Source organism: Trichomycterus rosablanca, chromosome 1 (assembly GCF_030014385.1).
Source record: "Trichomycterus rosablanca isolate fTriRos1 chromosome 1, fTriRos1.hap1, whole genome shotgun sequence".
Classification (NCBI taxonomy): domain Eukaryota; kingdom Metazoa; phylum Chordata; class Actinopteri; order Siluriformes; family Trichomycteridae; genus Trichomycterus; species Trichomycterus rosablanca.
Window position 1 is genome coordinate 76466369 of NC_085988.1, and position 20160 is coordinate 76486528.

Below are 20160 nucleotides of genomic sequence, written 5' to 3' on the forward strand. Positions count from 1 at the left end.
AAGAGTGCTCTTAGGGTGTGTCTCTCCGTACACAACGCCAGGTGGCACAACACTCGTCAATGTGTGGGTGATCAGATGCATACGGCTTGCTGCCCATGTGTCGGAGGGGGCGTGGGTTAGCTTCGATCTCCTCGGTCAGAGCAGGGATTGGCATAGGCGGAGAGAAAGCAAGTTTCATTTGCATTTTTTTGTTTCTTGGGACTAATTCATATTTATATTATATTTGTGCACACAGTATTTTTTAACGAGCCTCTGCCAACCAAGAAGTAGATAAGATTATTTAAATACAGCTTATTTTAGATTCAAAGTAAGCTCAACCAGATGGTCGAGCAGACCATTAAAGGGTTTTAAGCATATATTTTCTTTTAGAATGATGGACCGACTACAGGGAAAGTAGCATCCAGTTATTGTCATTTTGCTTCTCTGCCACCTGAACTGTGTCTGACACCCTCTACACTGAAGGACAGGTTCCAACAGGAGGACTGAGACGACAGAATAATGATCACGCCGAAGTGTTTATGTGAGGGGGTTTAGTACTCCTCCCGTAGCTGCACCAATAACCCCTCCATGCTCCTGACAAGCCCCTGCATGACAGACAGAATGAGACTCTTTCCCTCATCAACCAGCAGATCTAAACTTCATCCGGCTGCTCTGCCAGCAATGAAATGAACATTCAAATCCTCTGTGTCAATATTTGCTGACGGCTCTGTCCAGCGCTCTGATATTGAAAGCTGCCGTCACACTTTAGAAGCAGAGAGCCCACGCAGCAACCAGACATTAATAAAAACAAGACAAAGGAGACGAGAAAGCCAGATTATAGCACTTCCTCTGGTGTTAGCTTCTCAAACATATGACATGGTGATTTTCTATAATGTGAACAAATTGTGTTTTGTTGAGAAAAGATGTATGAAAGCTGATGGATGGATGGATGGATGGATTTATGGATGGATGGCACTCTGTAAAGGGCGTGTTCCTGCCTTGTGCCTGTTGTGTACTGGTGGCGCCAGACCTGATCAAGATCTTAAATGAATAACCAAATGATAAAACGACACAGTTATCCACTAGACTAGTCTTAGCTCAACTGTGCTTCATGTACACAATAAAAGTAAATGCTGCAGTTGAGGAGACACGTCTTGACAAAATAAACAAACAAAACAATTATATCACCGTCTAAATAATAGCTGTGTGGAACCATGAGCCATCATGTGCTTGGACTGCATTATTTAATCAGAGCTCACCTTGCAGCTGCACTATACATTATGGTCAGTGGTGTGTGCACATCTGGCCATTAAGTTGTTAGACATCCCATTTTAAAACCCTGGGCATCCATAATGAGCAGGTCTCTCCACCTGCTTTTTGCAGTGTGTCTGTGAAGGTTTGTGCCCAGTCAGTCACAAAACAAATATTTGCACATTTATGCAGTGACATTGACGTTCCAGTTGATCCCAAAGTTGTTAAATGGGGTTGAGATCATTGCTTTAAGCACTGGGGCACAGTAATGCCATCATGTCGCACAGTCCAAGCATTAGTTTATTTTATAGAGGTCACTGACAGAGCACTGTCAGCTCACAGCAAGAAGGTCCTGGGTTCTGTTCCAAGGTGGAGCTGTCTGGGATCTTTCTGTGTGGCGTTTGCATGTTCTTCCTGTGTCTGTGTGGGTTTCCTCCAGGAGCTCTTATAGTAACCTTAGTACCCTTCCACAGTCCAAAGACATGCAGTCAGGTTAACTGGGAATACTAAAGTCCTTTTAGGTGTAAGTGTGTGTGTTTGTAGGCCGCTCAAGTGGCGCACATCGTATCGAATCTCAGCTCTGCCTTTCCGACTAGGCTGGGCAGCTGCATGAACAACGATTGGCTGTTGTTCAGGGTTAGAGGGTAAGAAAGTCGGATCATAGGTCCTCATAACTGGTGCGACTGCGGCCCCTGCTGGCTGACTGATGCCGCCTGCACAGGGCTGAGGAATAATTCTTATGGGGGTGTGGCCCTCCGTACACAGTGCCCGTCAAGTCTATGAACTCGACTGGTGCAGGTGAAAAATGCACTATCTGTACTGACTGTGCGTACCGGAGGGGGCGCATGTCAGTTGAGAGGCGTCCTCAGTCAGCGGTGAGGGGTCGAATCAGTACAGAGGACATAGTCAGGGTAATTGGACACGACTAGACTGGGGGATACAAATTGGGGGGAAAAAAGAGGGGAAAAATATATATTACATTACATTAAAACATAAAACATCAATAAAGTGTAACATTTAGGGCTGTAAAGAAACCTTGCAGTAGAGAAAGACAAAGAATCAAACTTGTGTGTCTCTTGTGTTATGAGGCAGTGTCTGTGATAAAGGAGCACAATATAAATGTAGATATATTATAAATATTCAGTATAAATTTGGCATTTTTACAGCAAACACAGAATTTAGCCTCCAAGAAAAACAACAAATTGTCCAAGACTTAAAAGGCAGACTGCAGTCACAGCAGGATACGTTACAATCGCCCCCTTGAGGGCCACCATAATGCAGGTACACCCCTGATATAGTGCGTACTGTCAAAGGCAGGGTTAAAGCACATGCCCATCTGATTGCATAATAGTTTGACTTCTGATAGTTTGCTAGTTCTCTGCAGAAGCATCATGAAAATAGAAACTGGGTATCAGGTAGACCGGGGGAAGGAAAACATCAATAAAGTGTAACATTTAGGGCTGGAAAGAAACCTTGTAGTAGATAAAGACAAAGAATCAAACTGTTGTGTGAGTTCCGTGGTCATTCTTATGGTCTCACTCTTATTCCCTTCAAGGTTCAGTGAGTGAAGGTTCACTTTTTCATGTTCCAGCGCTTCGAACGTTTTTCATCAGCCCTGAGTCACATAGACCCAGCCTAATTAAATGCTGAATACAAAGTGCAGGCCATAAACAAAGCTACACAATGTCTTTGTGCTGCAGTGAATTCACTCGCTCTATTGAAGTCCTGAAGTTCCTCTGGATGCTTTAGTCCATTGTGATGAAGCCATAGGCCATGAGATTCCTTTTAGCTCCGGTATTGATTGTGAGATCCTTTGTTTTAGAAAACTGTAGTGAAATATGCATTAACTAAGGCTATCTTTTTTAAGTCTTAAAAATAAAGCATGAAAATGGATGACAAAAACTTCACACATCTAGATTTATCAGCCACCAATTTGTGAGGTTTATTATTTTTCACTCCAGCAAAGGTCTTTGCTGAAAAGCTGACTTCAATCAGGTTTAAATGGCAGCGTGGCTGTCACTTCATTTATTTGACGGTTGCTGCTGGTTTGCTCTGCACCCCCCTCGGGTTTGTCCCATTACAGTAAAAGAAGCACCGGCGTGCTGCCCCAGGCGTAGGGAACACAGACGGGGGGCTTCCTTTGTCTCCTAAGCGCTGAAAATGCACAGGAAAATTTTGGAGACAAAGCCAAATCAAAGCTGACCTTTTTACCTTGTCTAAGTCGTATTCATGATTCATCAGTACCAGTCACATGGCTCGGTGGCAAAATTGTTTCGTTTGCATAATTCGTCTGTAAAATGCAGTGACTTCTAATAGGGAGAAACGTTTACGTTTAATTCAGTTACTCTGTTTTTAAAGTAGCCAAGGCAACTCTGACAATTTTCTATCTAAATTTGTGTCTTAGTTTCTTGTATTAGTTTGTATCACATGCTCACTTCATTAAAACATAAGTCAAATTTGCTCTAGTAGCAATACTGTGTCCGTGGGATTCGTCTCTATTCTAGTTCATCCCAAACGTGTTTGATTTACATTTTTTACATGTACATTTTCAGCATTTAGCACACGCCTTTGTTCAAAGTGACTTACAGTACTGTAACAGTATACAATCAAGCAATTCAGGGTTAAGGGCCCAACAGCAGCAACCTGGCAGTGCTGGGGCTTGAACCAGTGACTATGTAGTTTTGATTACTACATTTACATTGTCGGCATTTAGCAGGCGCTTTTATCCAAAGTGAATTACAGTACTGTGACAGTATATTGTCTAAGCAATTGAGGGTTAGGAGCCTTGTTCAAGAGCCCAACAGTGGTAACCTGGCAGTGGTGGGGCTTGAACCAGCGACCTTTCAATTACTACATTTACATTTTCAGCATTTAGCAGACGCCTTTATCCAATGTGACTTACAGTACCGTGACAGTATACAATCTAAGCAATTCAGGGTTAAGGCCTTTGCTCAAGGGCCCAACAGCATACATTATCAATAATAAAAATAACAACATACATTATCAATAATAAAAGTCAAAAACTCTTATTTACAAATGATTGCACATGAAATCTTAATTGCACATGGGAAAGTGAAAACAATGTTTTAAGTGTGCCTGGAGCAGTGCTGGTTGTATAATCTAACAGCAGCAGGAAGGAAGGACCTGCGATACCGCTCATTCACACATTTGGGGTGAAGCAGCCTGTCGCTGAAGGAGCTACCCAATGCTGCCAGAGTCTCATGCATGAGGTGCAATACCTTTATGGAACTTGCTTTCAGCACTGGAACAGAAAAGGGCATACCCCAAACTGTTCCCACAAAGTTTAGAGCATCCAATTGTCCAAAATGTCTTGGTATGCTGAAGCATTAAGATTTCCCTTCACTGGAACCTAGGGGCGTAGGCCAACCCCTGAAAAACAACCCAACAGCATTATCCCTCCTCCACCAAACTATACAGTTGGCACAGTGCCGTCAGTGTGGAGTTTGCATGTTCTTCCCGTGTCTGTGTGATTTTCCTCCCACATTCCAAAGACATGCAGATACTAAAAAGTCCTACTAAAAAGTTAAGTGTTTGTGTGTGTGTGTGTGTGTGTTTGCCCTGTGACGGACTGGCAACCTGTTCAGGGTGAGTCCTGCCTTTCGCCCAGTGTATCAGATCCACTACGACCCTAAATAGGATAAAGCAGTGGTAAAAAAAGAACAATAAATATATTAATTAATAATACTATATGACTAACAGCTTAATTCTTTGTTTTTCATTCTCAGTAAAATCTGGTTTGGCACGTACCGAACTGCTCCCTGATGTAAACACAATTCACACACAGTACGTATATGATGGTCTATACACAGATACATCTGAGACAGAACTGTTTATTTGCTAAAATGAAGCAGTCACTGGACCCCAAACATGTCTTGGCAGATCGAGTACATTTGGTGTGGGTGGAATATTGAATCATATTGATTTTCTAGAACATTTGTGTTGCCAGGTGAAGATAGAACAGAGTGATTTAGCGGCTGTGAATAGTAGAGGAGACTGATATAAAAAACACTATATTTAAAGGGCTTCACATGACACACACATCTCAGTGATATTAAGATTTAGGTGAGATTCAGTTTTTTGGTGGCAAAAAAAAATCAGTTGAGACAAGTATTACAGATTCAACAGTTTGTTCCACATATACGTATATGTTTTTATTATTTTATTTATGCCTTTTCTTTTTCCTCCCAATTTAGCGTATTATGAAGACCCAGATCACAACTGAAAAGGTTATATTTGCCTGACGCGCACTCCCTTCGCTGTGTGCACAATCCACCAACCCCTTCTTATTTGCCTGACTTTTGGTGCATTTGTGCGTGAAGCCAATTTTTGCGCATGAAGACTAGTGCACTGATCACCGCGTTCCTCTACTTCTATACAGACGCCTCGTACAGCTAATCAGAGATTTTATACAGTGTTGAATACCACACCCCCTTTTTTTCCCCACCCAGCAGACTTAGTGGCCAATTTTTTCTGCTGCAGGCACTTCCAACTGTGCCTTCTAGAGGGCGCCCAGCCGACCAGTAGCAGCACTAGTGTGCTAGCAGAATATTCTACTATGCCACCTGGGCGCCTACACATTTAAACTAGACTGGTTTAATAGCCAACCGGCTGATAGCACTGCCGAGATTCGAACTCTGGGCTAGCATACTTTAAAAGCTTGTTACAATGCATAATAATAATAATAATAAAAATAATAGTAATAGTAATAATAATAATAAAAAAATTTTTTTATAATAATAATAATAACTATAATAATAATAGTAATAATAATAATAATAAAATAATATAATAGTAATAATAATAACAATAATAGTAATAATAATAATAATAATAGTAATTATAATAGTAATAATAATAATAGTAATAATAACTATAATAATAATAGTAATAATAATAGTAATAATAATAATAATAGTAATAATAGTAATAATAATAATAATAATAATAATAGTAATTATAATAGTAATAATAATAATGATAATAATAATAGTAATAATAGTAATAATAACTATAATAATAGTAATAATAATAGTAATAATAGTAATAATAATAAAGTGGTGTAGCTGTTATATTACTTTAAGTTAAGAGGTTCTAAAAGCAGTTTATTATATGGGGTAAAAACAATCATGTGTTGCTTTTTTAACATCCCAAACAAGTTGTTTAATGCCAGGTCTGTGAAATAAAGCCATAAAAACTGGACCAGTGATGTCACTGTTTGTCTGTGTCTGTAATCTGATAACTAGGAGGGGTATAATTTATCAGTGAAAAGCCGTCTGTGGAATTTACTTCAGTGTTTCCCCTACCACACTATATGGTCAAATGTGGTATGAGGATACCTGTCTTATTTATTGACTTTGGGTGTTTCAGCCACACCCATTGCTAACAGGTAAATAAAATCCATTACATAAATTATATTATTCTATTCTTGTCCAACAACAGTGTCTGACCTCACAAAATGGGCACAAATTCCCACAAACACATTGAAATATTTGGTGGGACGTCTTTCAGAAAGGAGGATGTCATGCAGGCCACAATTGACAGGGCAATGGTCCATAGCAGGGTTTTGGCCATCCCTCCTCAGACACAGCCAATCAGTCAATTAGCAGTAACAGCCAATAGATCCACTAGGGTTAACACCTGTCCCAGTTTTCCCAGGATTGTCTTCTGTTTAACAGTCAGTCCCAAAAAATGTTAGCTCTCTTCCAGGACACTTAATGTCCCGGTTGCATCCCATTGTAGCTTCCCACATGTTTTTTATTCATCAGGCAGACAGTCAGTTAGCTGCCTAAGGGTCCTTGTGGAGTAAGGAGTTGGGCATCAAAGCGGCAGTTAATGATAGCTAATCGCGCTAAATTTACTACTAACTGGTAAGATTATTCTTGAGTAAAGCCCATAACATGGGTGGTGGGACGGTGGACGAAGATAAGACTGTGTACTGAATCTGACAGGCCAGTCAAAAATAAAATACAATCGTAATGGCTGGATGAAAAATAAAAAAGTACACCATACACCGCAACCCTGGGTGATCAACTTTCTGCTACATGTTCTGTATGCTCAGTTAAAATTTTGAATAAATTTGAGGACAAAACCACAAAAGTGGTCCGTCGGTCATCAGTATGACAGTGTCCAGTGTCCTTCTTGTTTTTACACTCACTGTCCATTTTATCAGCTCCACTTACCATATAGGATCACTTTGTAGTTCTACAATTACTGACTGTAGTGCATCTGTTTCTCTGCATGCTTTGTTAGCCCTCTTTCATGCTGTTTTTTAATGGTCAGAAGAACTTTCCCAGTACCACCACAGAGTAGATATTATTTGGGTGGTGGATCATTCTCAGCACGGCAGTGACACTGACATGGTGGTGGTGTGTTAGTGTGTGTTGTGCTGGTATGAGTGGATAAGACACAGCAACACTGATGGAGTTTTTAAACACCTCACTGTCACTGCTGGACTGAGAATAGTCCACCAACCAAAAATATCCAGCCAACAGCTCCTGTGCGCAGCATCCTGTGACCACTGATGAAGGTCTAGAAGATGACCAACTCGAACAGCAGCAATAGATGAGCGATCGTCTCTGACTTTACATCTACAAGGTGGACCAAGTAGGTAGGAGTGTCTAATAGAGTGGACAGTGAGTGGACATGGTATTTAAAAACTCCAGCAGCGCTGCTGTATCTGATCCACTCATACCAGCACAACACACACTAACACACCACCACCATGTCAGTGTCACTGCAGTGCTGAGGATCATCTACCACCTAATAATACCTACTATGTGGTGGTCCTGACCATTGAAGAACAGGGTGAAAGCAGGCTAAAAAAAGTATGTAGAGAAACAGATGGACTACAGTCAGTAATTGTAGAACTACAAAGTGCTTCTGTATGGTAAGTGGAGCTGATAAATGGACAATGAGTGTAGAAACAAGGAGGTGGTTTGAATGTTATGCCTGGTTGGTGTATGTGGCAACCCTAATCACCACTGAGATTCGAACCCAGATCTTTTTAGTGGTGGGCTAGCATAACAGACTGCTGATGATCATAACTAGTACAGATAGAGCTTTAGTGGATGCTCTTATTTCATACAGTTCTATTAACTGGGGGCAAAGGCTTTGCGTAAAGGCCCAACAGTGGCATCCTGAGGCTTGAACCAGCAACCTTCTGATTACTAGTGCATTACCTTAACCTCTGAGCTACCACAGCCCCATGACATCAATCAGACCTTAGCCAATATCTAAAAATTGGGTGTAAACCTTCACTCTTTTTGTACCCAGTGAGGTTTTAAAAGGAAATAAAAACTGACTGACACCTCTAGGAGCCTTAATCAGATTGACCACTGCTTCAGTACTAGCAAAACTGTCTAATGCTCAGATGTAATTCAACCTGCCTGCTGATCTGGTTGTTTATTCATGACAGATGACGGCTGGAGCTCAGGATTAAGAGCTAGTTGGGGATTTAGCGGCTGTCTGTGGGTCTTTGTTAAGAAATGAGGCCTCTGGAGGTGGCAGAAGAAAGTTACGACCTGCGCTTCTTTGTTTTGGTGTCCTGTTGCGTAGTGGCTCCTCCTCTCGGTCTCTTTTAAAGCAATAATGCAGCTCTTAGGAAAGAATAGGTGTCTGTGTGGAGTCTCGGCAACTCCGTCGTATCCTGCTGGGTGCTAGTGCACTCGAGCAGGGGGGCAGCGCTCGCCTCTGTGAGCCTGCATCTTTGTGCCTGCATCTGTCTCTGCCCTATTGTTTGGAAAAGTCCATCTGCTGGCCCCTCTCCACCACAAAAACACTATCTCTCCCGCCCTCTCTTTCTCTCTTGTGTTCCGAAAACCCCCTCGACTCTCCTCCACCCCGCTTCTATCAGAAGGTACCAGCTGTCCCCTTTCCCTCTCCCCCCGTTTTCTTATTTCTGTCTTTCCCCTAACTCTTCTCTAGTTATGTTCCCCCATGGCTGAGAGGTCGGAATCCCACAGGAGCCATAACACAGCCGTATAGAGCGGGTAGTGGCAGACGAGCTGTACAATACAGCACAGCAATAAAAACAACCACTGGCAGAAGTCTTAACTGCTAATGAAAAGTCCTGCTCTGACATGTTGTTTTTAAATAGTGGGTGACAAAATATAGTTCCACAGTTCAACTAAGTTATTGTTACACTTTGTACAAGAACACCAAATATATAGCAACCATATACACTGGGCCCATATACAGTGGTACCTTGTAACTCAATGTCCCCTAAACTCAAAATCTTTGAAACTTTGCACCCTTTGTCGAGAAATTTGTACCCTTAAACTCAACGTTTCCCTTAAACTCAACATGTTCAGGTTGTTTTAAAAAAAATTTATTTATTTAATTTCAAATTAACAATGAACAGTCATTTTGTTCAGCGCTTGGTTTGAGCGGTGTGGTAATACGTTATCGAGGTGTGAATATGAGACGAATCTGCATTTGTGTAGAATAACTACCAGATTCACTCTGAAAGCTCCACATGTATCTGTGTTTATCTGGATTTTTCCTCCTGTTTCATTTTCAAACTTGTGTTACAGCTCAAGGTTCTGAGCCTTTTTATTTCAGTTGTTTTATATTACATTTGTGTTATTTATTTTCAGTGTATAAGTGTCAAAAACAACCCCATTATTTTACATAAGCCTAAATGTGCAGTTTCACGGGTCCATGGAACGCATTAACAGGTTTCCCAAACATCCTTATGGGATAAAATACCTTGAAACTGATGTTGAGTTTCAAGGTACTACTGTATATATTTACAGTACACTGATCAGCCATAACATTAAAACCACCTCCTTGTTTATACACTCACTGTCCATTTTATCAGCTCCACTTACCATATAGAAGCACTTTGTAGTTCTACAATTACTGACTGTAGTCCATCTGTTTCTCTGCATACTTTGTTAGCCCCCTTTCACCCTGTTCTTCAATGGTCAGGACTCTCCCAGGACTATTTAGGTGGTGGGTCATTCTCAGCACTGCAGTGGCAATGACATGGTCAAGTCAAGTCAACTTTATTTATATAGCGCTTTTTACAATATACATTGTCTCAAAGCAACTTTACAAAATCCAGGACCAACAGATACAAAAACCCCTGTTGAGCAAGCCGAGGGCGACTGTGGCAAGGAAAAACTCCCTGAAAATTACAGGAAGAAACCTTGAGAGGAACCAGACTCAGCAGGGCCCATCCTTCTTGGGTGGCCTGGAGGATACTTTAAATAAATACACGATTTACACAAATCATACAAACACAGAATTAAATGATCAAAAAGTCATAACTGGTAATAAATAGATAAATAAACAATTAAATAATAATAGAGTTGTTATCCGCTCTAGTCTTCAATAAAGTCTGTAGTGATTTCTTGTCGTTGCAATTGGTGGTGGTGTGTTAGTGTGTGTTGTGCTGGTATGAGTGGATAAGACACAGCAGCGCTGATGGAGTTTTTAAACACCTCACTGTCCCTGCTGGACTGAGAATAATCCACCAACCAAAAATATCCAGCCAACAGTGCCCCGTGGGCAGCGTCCTGTGACCACTGATGAAGGTCTAGGAGATGACCAACTCAAACAACAGCAACAGATGAGTGATCGTCTCTGACTTTACATCTACAAGGTGGACCAACTAGGTAGGAGTGTGTAATAGAGTGGACTGTGAGTGGACACGGTATTTGAAAACTCCAGCAGCGCTGCTGTGTCTGATCCACTCATACCAGCACAACACACACTAACGCACCACCACCATGTCATTGTCACTGCAGAGCTGAGAATGATCCAACAAGGATTTATTGTAATGTTTTTATCTGCACTGTGTATATTGGATTGTTTTGCTTTGAATTCTGTGTTGCACCCTGGTCCTGGAGGAACATTGTTTCGTTTCAATATGTACTTGTTTATAGCAAGAGTGACAATAAAGCCTCTCTTGAACTCTTGATCGAAAAAAAAAAAAAAAAATTTAAACTGTGTATAAACATAGAACAGAGACATACATAGACAATATAGTATCAAAACCTTGAGAAAAAAAAAAAAAGTGCACTTGAGATATACAGTACACTAAAAAACTTCAAGTAGAAATGTGCAATGGAGATATTAATAAAGTGACAAAGAATATATAAAGGATACATACTGTATGTACAGCATGTTTGTTTGTTTATCAGGATTTTAACATCATGTTTTACACTTTGGTTACGTTCATGACAGGAACGGTAGTTACTCATTACACAAGGTTCATCAGTTCACAAGGTTACACTGAACACAGTCTTGGACAATTTAGTGTCTCCAATTCACCTCACTTGCATGTCTTTGGACTGTGGGAGGAAACCGGAGCACCCGGAGGAAACCCACACAGACACGGGGAGAACATGCAAACTCCACACAGGAAGGACCCGGACCGCCCCACCTGGGGATCAAACCCAGGACCTTCTTGCTGTGAGTCGACAGTGCTACCCACCGAGCCACCGTGCAGCCCCAATAATAAAGTGACTGTTAAGTATGAATTGCAAGTAGTAAGGTGCATATGTGTGCTGATTGCCGAGGTACTTAATCAGGATTATGGCATGGTATGTACAGTGGATACACATGTACAGCATGTACACATATCTAGAGTCTGGCGACCTGTCCGGGGTGTTTCCTCCCTTTCATCCAGTGAATCGGACCTACTGCAACCCTGAATAGGATAAAGCAGTGGTGAAACAGACAATGAATGAATAGTAAACGTATTAACTTTAAATGCAAAATAATTCTATTTGTTAAAATTGTAATGCATATAAATGAGATTTGACTCTACTAGTAGCCAAGTAATCTAACTAACAAACAAACCATTCTCCCTCAGACCTGTATACAGTATAATGCAATACATATATTAATACATGCGTGTATTATTTGTTTTTATTCGTTTGCTTTGGTTTTGATGTTATTCTGAAATTTAAGTTTATTATAAGTAACTTCAGTTACTTAAATACAGTTGTACCTTGTACCTTGAAATTTTTGAATCTTTGATGCCCTTTGTCGAGAAATTTGTACCCTTAAACTTGACGTTTCCCTTAAACTCAAAGCGCATGTGATGTAAACAAAGGGGTAAGCACTGGTGTGCCGTTGTTTCCTATGGTGGGCGATGCTGCTTAGCTTGCCGTTGCGCTTCCCTTAGCACTAATGCACTTTTGACAGTTGGGTTCGTGATTTTTTTTCGCGAGGTTTTATTGTATTTATTATATTTTTTTTAGTGATTTTTAACTTTTTCAATTATATTTCAGTGTTTTTATATTATACTTGTGTTATTTTTGTATATTTCAGTGTTTTTATATTATACTTGTGTTATTTTTGTATATTTCAGTGTTTTTATATTATACTTGTGTTATTTTTGTATATTTCAGTGTTTTTATATTGTACTTGTGTCTAAAACAACCCCATTATTTTACATTAGCCTAAAATATATGCAGATCCACAGGGCCATGAAACACATTAACAAGTTTCCCAAACATCCTTATTTGAAAAATACCTTAAAACTCTTTTAAACTCGACGCCACCCCCAGAACCAGTTGACATTGAGTTTCAAGGTACCACTGTATTCTTTTCTCCAAATACTAAATCTGACTCCAGTTATTTAAAGACGTACTTCTATATTTTTGTAATTACTGTAGCAGTACATTTACTTGAGTTACAACTTATGTCTTGTTGTTCACCTCATTAAAAGAAAAACTTAATTATTTTTATTCTCTTGACCACTTTTTTCATGGTTGTAGCAGGATAGACACAGAGAAGCAGTGAGTTAGAATAATTCTCAGCAGATGCTCTTATTCTTTGCTGAATAAACAAGTTAATAGTGGCATTTGCAAGACTACATTGGGAATTGTTCCAGCACTTCAGGCTCACAGATCTGTCCCAAAAGCTTAAAGACTCACGGCCCTTAGCAAAAAAACACTGTGACGTGTCTGATCCACTCATACCAGCACAACACACACTAACACACCACCACCATGTCATTGTCACTGCAGTGCTGAGAATGATCCACCACCTAAATAATACCTGCTCTGTGGTGGTCCTTACCAGGCTGAAAGCAGGCTGAAAGCAGGCTAAAAAAGTATGTAGAGAAACAGATGGACTACAGGCAGTAATGGTAGAACTACAAAGTGCTTCTATATGGTAAGTGGACCTCATTAAAAGAAAAACTTAATTATTTTTATTCTCTTGACCACTTTTTTCATGGTTGTAGCAGGATAGACACAGAGAAGCAGTGAGTTAGAGTAATTCTCAGCAGATGCTCTTATTCTTTGCTGAATAAACAAGTTAATAGTGGCATTTGCAAGACTACATTGGGAATTGTTCCAGCGCTTCAGGCTCACGGATCTGTCCCAAAAGCTTAAAGACTCACGGCCCTTAGCAAAAAAAAAAACACTGCGACGTTGCTAAACTCATAAAAAATTGAAGCAGGCATTCTGCTGGCACCGGAGAAGACGATTGGAACACGAGGTGAGAAAAAATACATTGAACTTTAGTGAAGCGGTAATGATAGACATTAAGCAGACAATAATTAACAGCGAGTATAACAGCCAGTGCACCAAGCCTGCACCATTCCTCATCTCCTTATTACCTCCCATTAGGAGGAATGAACAGTGTCGCCGTCACTCCATAACTCCTCGTATCATTCATTTCATATCGTGAATCTGACCTTTCCGCAGTCGCCGATTGTTGCCATGGTGAGTCAGACCAGGCCGGTTAAGGACAGAGGTGTGCAAATAAATGTCCTTATTATGTCACAGACTGCAGATTTCATATCACTCCCTTCAGAGTCACTCTGCTTACTTCAACTGAATAGTAACCCCCTGTGCACTGCCAAAGCAAGAGCTCCAGTTTTACCTTATTTTACCGGCTGGGCTGATAACACAGACAGCAATTTACTTCTGCTGCAGTGATAGTACTCTTACGATGCCCGGGTAAAGGAAAATAAATTGACAGGCGCTTTAGTTGGCCAAAATGATGCCATATTGAAAAATAACTTCATCACCTGGAGCCATCGTAACCTTATTTACTATACACAGAACAAGCACACAGGCTTGGCTCTTTAAAACAAAAGCTGACCAACAAACCTCAGAGCACCAAAATAAAAGCAATCACTTCTTTCCAAATTTAGACTCTTGCGTTTCACATTTGCCTGACAGCTACATTTAGTGTATCAGCAGAGAAAGATGAAGATGGCAGAGAAAAAACGAAAGCTTAGACAGATAGAGCAGTGTGCACCCTGGCTAACTGACTACACCAGAATTTTAAAGCCTTCTGAATACTGTCCACTGATGGTTGTGTAAATGTTTTGCACTGAGTGGGGTAAAAGCACTACAGAAAAGCCAAAATTGTCCAAACTAGCTGTAAATCCTTTGCTGTTGTGAGATATGTGTATTTGGGGTGTATACTGTAAATATCTATGGAAGCATGGGTACGAAGAAGCCAGGTACTAAATGCCACCCACACAAACTGCTGCACCACTGTGCTGCCCACAAGCTATAAACCTATAAACAATAATTACAAAATGCTACCACATATCAAACAGCTTTTCAATGAAGTAATAATGCTTGTAGGACTTCATGTACATTGTACTGTGGGATTTGTAGTTCTTTGTAGTTCTGCATCTGTCTGCATTTATCTTTGATATACACTATATTGCCAAAACTATTCACTCACCCATCCAAATCATTGAATTCAGGTGTTCCAATCACTTCCATGGCCACAGGTGTATAAAACCAAGCACCTAGGCATGCAGACTGCTTCTACAAACATTTGTGAAAGAATGGGTCAGGAGCTCTAAGGAGCTCAGTGAATTCCAGCATGGTACCGTGATAGGATGCCACCTGTGCAACAAGTCCAGTCATAAAATTTCCTTGCTACTAAATATTCCACAGTCAACTGTGGAAGTGGAAGTGATTGGGAACAACAGCAACTCAGCCACGAAGTGGTAGGCCACGTAAAATGACAGAGCGGGGTCAGCGGATGCTGAGGCGCATAGTGTGCAGAGGTCACCAACTTTCTGCAGAGTCAATCGCTACAGAACTCCAAACTTCATGTGGCCTTCAGATTAGCTCAGGAACAGTGTGTAGAGCTTCATGGAATGGGTTTCCATGGCTGAGCAGCTGCATCCAAGCCTTACATCACCAAGCGCAATGCAAAGCGTCGGATGCAGTGGTGTAAAGCACGCCACCACTGGACACTAGAGCAGTGGAGACGTGTTCTCTGACTGCACTGTGTCTTGTCTGACTGCACTGTGCCAAGTGTAAAGTTTGGTGGAGGGGGGATTATGGTGTGGGGCTGTTTTTCAGGAGTTGGGCTCAGCCCCTTAGTTCCAATGATAGGAACTCTTAATGCTTTAGCATACCGAAAGATTTTGGACAATTTCATGCTCCCAACTTTGTGGGAACAGTTTGGGGATGGCCCCTTCCTGTTCCAACATGACTGCGCACCAGTGCACAAAGCAAGGTCCATAAAGACATGGATGAGCGAGTTTGGTGTGGAAGAACCTGACTGGCCTGCACAGAGTCCTGACCTCAACCCGATAGAACACCTTTGGGATGAATTAGAGCGGAGACTGTGAGCCAGGCCTTCTTGTCCAACATCAGTGCCTGACCTCACATATGTGCTTCTGGAAGAATGGTCAAAAATTCCCATAAACACACTCCTAAACCTTGTGGAAAGCCTTCCCAGAGTGGGTGAAGCTGTTATAGCTGCAAAGGGTGGGCCGACATCATATTAAACCCTATGGATTAAGAATGGGATGTCATTCAATTTCATTTGCGTGTGACAGCAGACGAGCGAATACTTTTGGCAATATAGTGTATGTGTAGCTGTGAAAACTAGTTTTATTTCTTTAACTTTTTACTTATTTATTTCTTAGTTATTAAAGAAAAACAGCAAATTTGGATCCTTGGAATGTTGTAGGGAAACATTTACTGTGGAAGCACTTCTGTAGATAAGAGTGTCTGCTAAATGCCGAAAAAGTAAATGTTAAAAGATTCAGAGGAACTGAATACAAATTCACTTTCATAACCAAAAGTGCTGAAAAGGTGTACGGGGTCTAGAGCAAGCCATAATTTTTCTCTTTACCATTATTTTCCTGTCCCTGGTAAGTGCTAGAAGGATGAAGTAGATCAAGTACTGTTCAGGAAAGCAGAGAATGTAAAATGCATCAGGTCAAGCTGATCAAGCTGCTGAATGTTTGATGACACCGAGGGCCCTTCAAGCCTTGTTTGCATGCATTAGTGCAGGCCTGCGGACCCTAGCTCGGTCAGATGCAATTTCCTGTACCGTTTGAGGGCACTGACCTCTTCAACGGGCCGTGCTGAAACCGAGCGTGGCTCTGATTAGGCTTTCATAGACGCAAGCCTGCTGCTTTTCTAGGCTCATCACATCCACATGCCTTGTGGGACCAGCTCAGTTCATTTGGAAATCTCCACTCCGCTCTGCAGACACAGTAAATAATATGCTGAGGAATTGCTGATGTCTGTGTACAGCTTATTCAACATTTAACATATTCCAGGCCTTACAGTGGCATCCTGCCTGCTTTTTTGTGCTTTGTAGGGACTTTTTGTTGTACTGAAATGAGGATCTTGTGCTGACAACTCAACATATGCTCAGTACAGAATCATGATGAAATTAAACTTTTGGAACACTGCAGTTAGTGGGGACTTGGAGCTTGGAAGAAAAATGACTTTTTTCATAGTCAGCATGAATTTAAACACTCTGCTTTGTCATCATGTTACACAATTTGTGTGGTGACTTGGTCATTAAATGCTGAAATCAAAGTCATTATGGGGAAAATATTCTATAGTGAATTAATAAAATTATTAAATATTGATGTTTATCATTAAAAGTTACAATCAACCAATAGAAGACCTAATATATAAAGAAAAACAGCTGTAATCTGATCACAGCTGTAATCCTTCATTCATGTAACATTACTGGTAACAGATGAGGGCGGCACAGTGGCTCAGTGGGTAGCACGTAGTGGGTAGTTCGATCCCCAGGTGGGGCAGTGTGGGTTCTTTCTGTGTGGGGTTTGCATGTTCTCCCCGTGTCTGCATGGGTTTCCTCCAGGAGCTCCGGTTTCCTCCCAAAGACATGCTAGTGAGGTGAATTGGAGAAACTTGTGAACTGATGAACCTTGTGTAAAGAGTAACTACCAGTTCTGTCATGAATGTAACCAAAGTGTGTAAAACATGACGTTAAAATCCTAGCACTTTGTAGTTCTACAATTACTAAATGTAGTCCATCTGTTTCTCTGCATGCTTTGTTAGCCCCCTTTTATGCTGTTCTTCAAAGGTCAGGACTCTCCCAGGACAACCACAGAGTAGGTATTATTTAGGTGGTGGATCATTCTTAGCACTGCAGTGGCAATGACATGGTGGTGGTGTGTTAGTGTGTGTTGTGCTGGTATGAGTGGATCAGACACAGCAGCGCTGATGGAGTTTTAAAACACCTCACTGTCCCTGCTGGACTGAGAATAGTCCACCAACTAAAAATAACCAGCCAACAGCGCCACATGGGCAGCATCCTGTGACCACTGATGAAGGTCTAGAACAGAGGTCACTAACAGGCGGACCGCGGTCCGGATCCGGACCCAGAAGCTGTCCCATACGGACCCGGACCTACAGCCAAAACAGAAAGTTATTATTTGAAACCTGACGGAGCGCTTCTATTTTAACCGGCGCAGCTTTTGTAGTCTTTACGGTAGCGGTTTAGCGGATGAGAACCAATCACGTGACACCACTCAGCCAATCAAGTCTGTGCATTCCAGCCGGTAAACACTGCGACTGCAGTGCAGACAGTTGAGAGAGTTAGAGTCGAGTTACATGTGAAAAGACGGTGGAAAGAAAAAGAAAGATAGCGAATGTAGATACAGACAACTGTGCAGGAGAAAGTTGAGAAAAAGACGAGTGAGACAGGAGACAAATGGCGCTCTCCAAAAAAGAAACGTGTACAGCGAAATTACAGCATTTAATCCGTGATGGAGAGACTCATTTCTGTTCTTACTTCCCACTGGAGCACAATTTATTTTTATTTTCTCTTAATTTGATAAGAGAAAGGTTTTATAAGGTGGGGCGGTCCGGGTCCCCTCTGTGTGTGCATGTTCTCCCCGTGTCCGCATGGGTTTCCTTCGGTGCTCCGGTTTCCTCCCACAGTCCAAAAACATGCAAGTGAGGTATTGGAGATACTAAATTGTCCATGACTGTGTTCGATATAACCTTGTGATCTGATGAATCTTGTGTAATGAGTAACTACCGTTCCTGTCATTAATGTAACCAAAGTGTAAAACATGACGTTAAAATCCTAATAAATAAACAGACATTTGATTTGACAGTTATTGATAACATGCAGATGTTGATACAACTACTAGGCTACATTATACTATATTGTATATATGTTATAGTGGTTAAGGTACTGGACTAATAAACAGAAGGTTGCCGGTTCAAGCCCCACCACCACCAAGTTGCCACTGTTGGGTCCCTGAGCAAGGCCCTTAACACTCAATTGCTCATTGTGTTCCGCTCATTGTGTAAGTCGCTTTGGATAAAAGCGTCTGCTAAATGCTGAAAATGTAAATGTATATATATATATATATATAGTTAAACATTCCGGACCTTTGCTTCAAGACATTTTCTCTAACTGGACCCCTTTAAATTTTAGTTGAATACCCCTGGTCTAGAAGATGACCAACTCAAACAGCAGCAATAGATGAGCGATCGTCTCTGACTTTACATCTACAAGGTGAACCAACTAGGTAGGAGTGTCTAATAGAGTGGACAGTTAGTGGACACGGTATTTCAAAACTCCATCAGCACCACTATGTCAGTGATCCACCACCTAAATAAAACCTGCTCTGTGGGGGTCCTGACCATTGAAGAACAGGGTGAAAGCAGGCTAAAAAAGTATGTAGAGAAACAGATGGACTACAGTCAGTAATTGTAGAACTACAAAGTGGAGCTGATAAAATGGACAGTGAGTGTAGAAACAAGGAGGTGGTCATAATGTTATGGCTAATCAGTGTATATAGAATTATTCTAATATATAAAATATAGCACATTTACAGCATTTAGCAGACGCTTTTTATCCAAAGCAACTTACAGTACTGTGACAGTACTGTGTATTATCTAAGCAATTAAGGGTTAAGGGCCTTGCTCAAGGGCCCAACAGTTGCAACCTGACAGTGTTGGGGCTTGAACCAGTGACCATTTGATTACTAGTCCAGTACCCTAACTGTTAGGCTACAACTGCCCTGCAATTTTTTAATAGCAAACAAGCATGTCCTTGTTTTATCTTAGGCATAAACAATCATTTTGTCACAGGTTACAATTATCGTCTAATTTTTTTTTTTATACTTTAATAATTAGTATTTTTTAATTGCATGTATTTATTTTACTTTTGGGCCTGGATTTTCAAAGCTCCCCAATAAAGTTTAGAAAGTTGCATGTGCCGCCTAATCGTGCATTGTGGGTGATTAATAGATCATGCTTGTGCAATGTTTTGTGAAATGGCTACATAAAAGTCAATTACTGTGTGTGTGCAAGTGGAAAAATGAGACGTTCATATTTGCTGTGGAGTCAGGGAGGTATTAACTGTCGTGGAGGACAAGTTGCTGAGCAGCTATTGCTGTTTGTAATTAGCTAAAGTAACATTAGGAGAAGCAGAACTATTAGGGTGTTAGGATGTGTTAGTAATGTTTTTACTGGTGCAGACTTTGTTTCCAAGTGATTTCCTAGCTACGTCCCAAAAATTATCCTGCATTGTTTGTAGTGTCTAACTAAACATTTCAAAATGCACTACTATTTAGTGCAGTAGTGTGTGATTTGGAACACTGCCATTTTCAATAATGTCAAGAAGTACACATTTTTAAACTGGATTTTTTCTTTTTAATGAGTTTTAGTTTCCAGCATTAAGCCA

The 20160-nt window shown here is 40.9% G+C and overlaps 1 protein-coding gene across 1 annotated transcript in view; it reads left to right on the plus strand.

The window, feature by feature from the left end:
* Positions 1 to 20160, plus strand: part of phf21b (PHD finger protein 21B) — a 206519-nt gene that overhangs the window by 110336 nt on the left and 76023 nt on the right. Inside the window, exon 3 of the mRNA XM_063006698.1 lies at positions 1827 to 1859. Within this exon, the coding sequence (XP_062862768.1) occupies positions 1827 to 1859 (33 nt within the window). The remainder of the gene's footprint in view (positions 1 to 1826; positions 1860 to 20160) is intronic.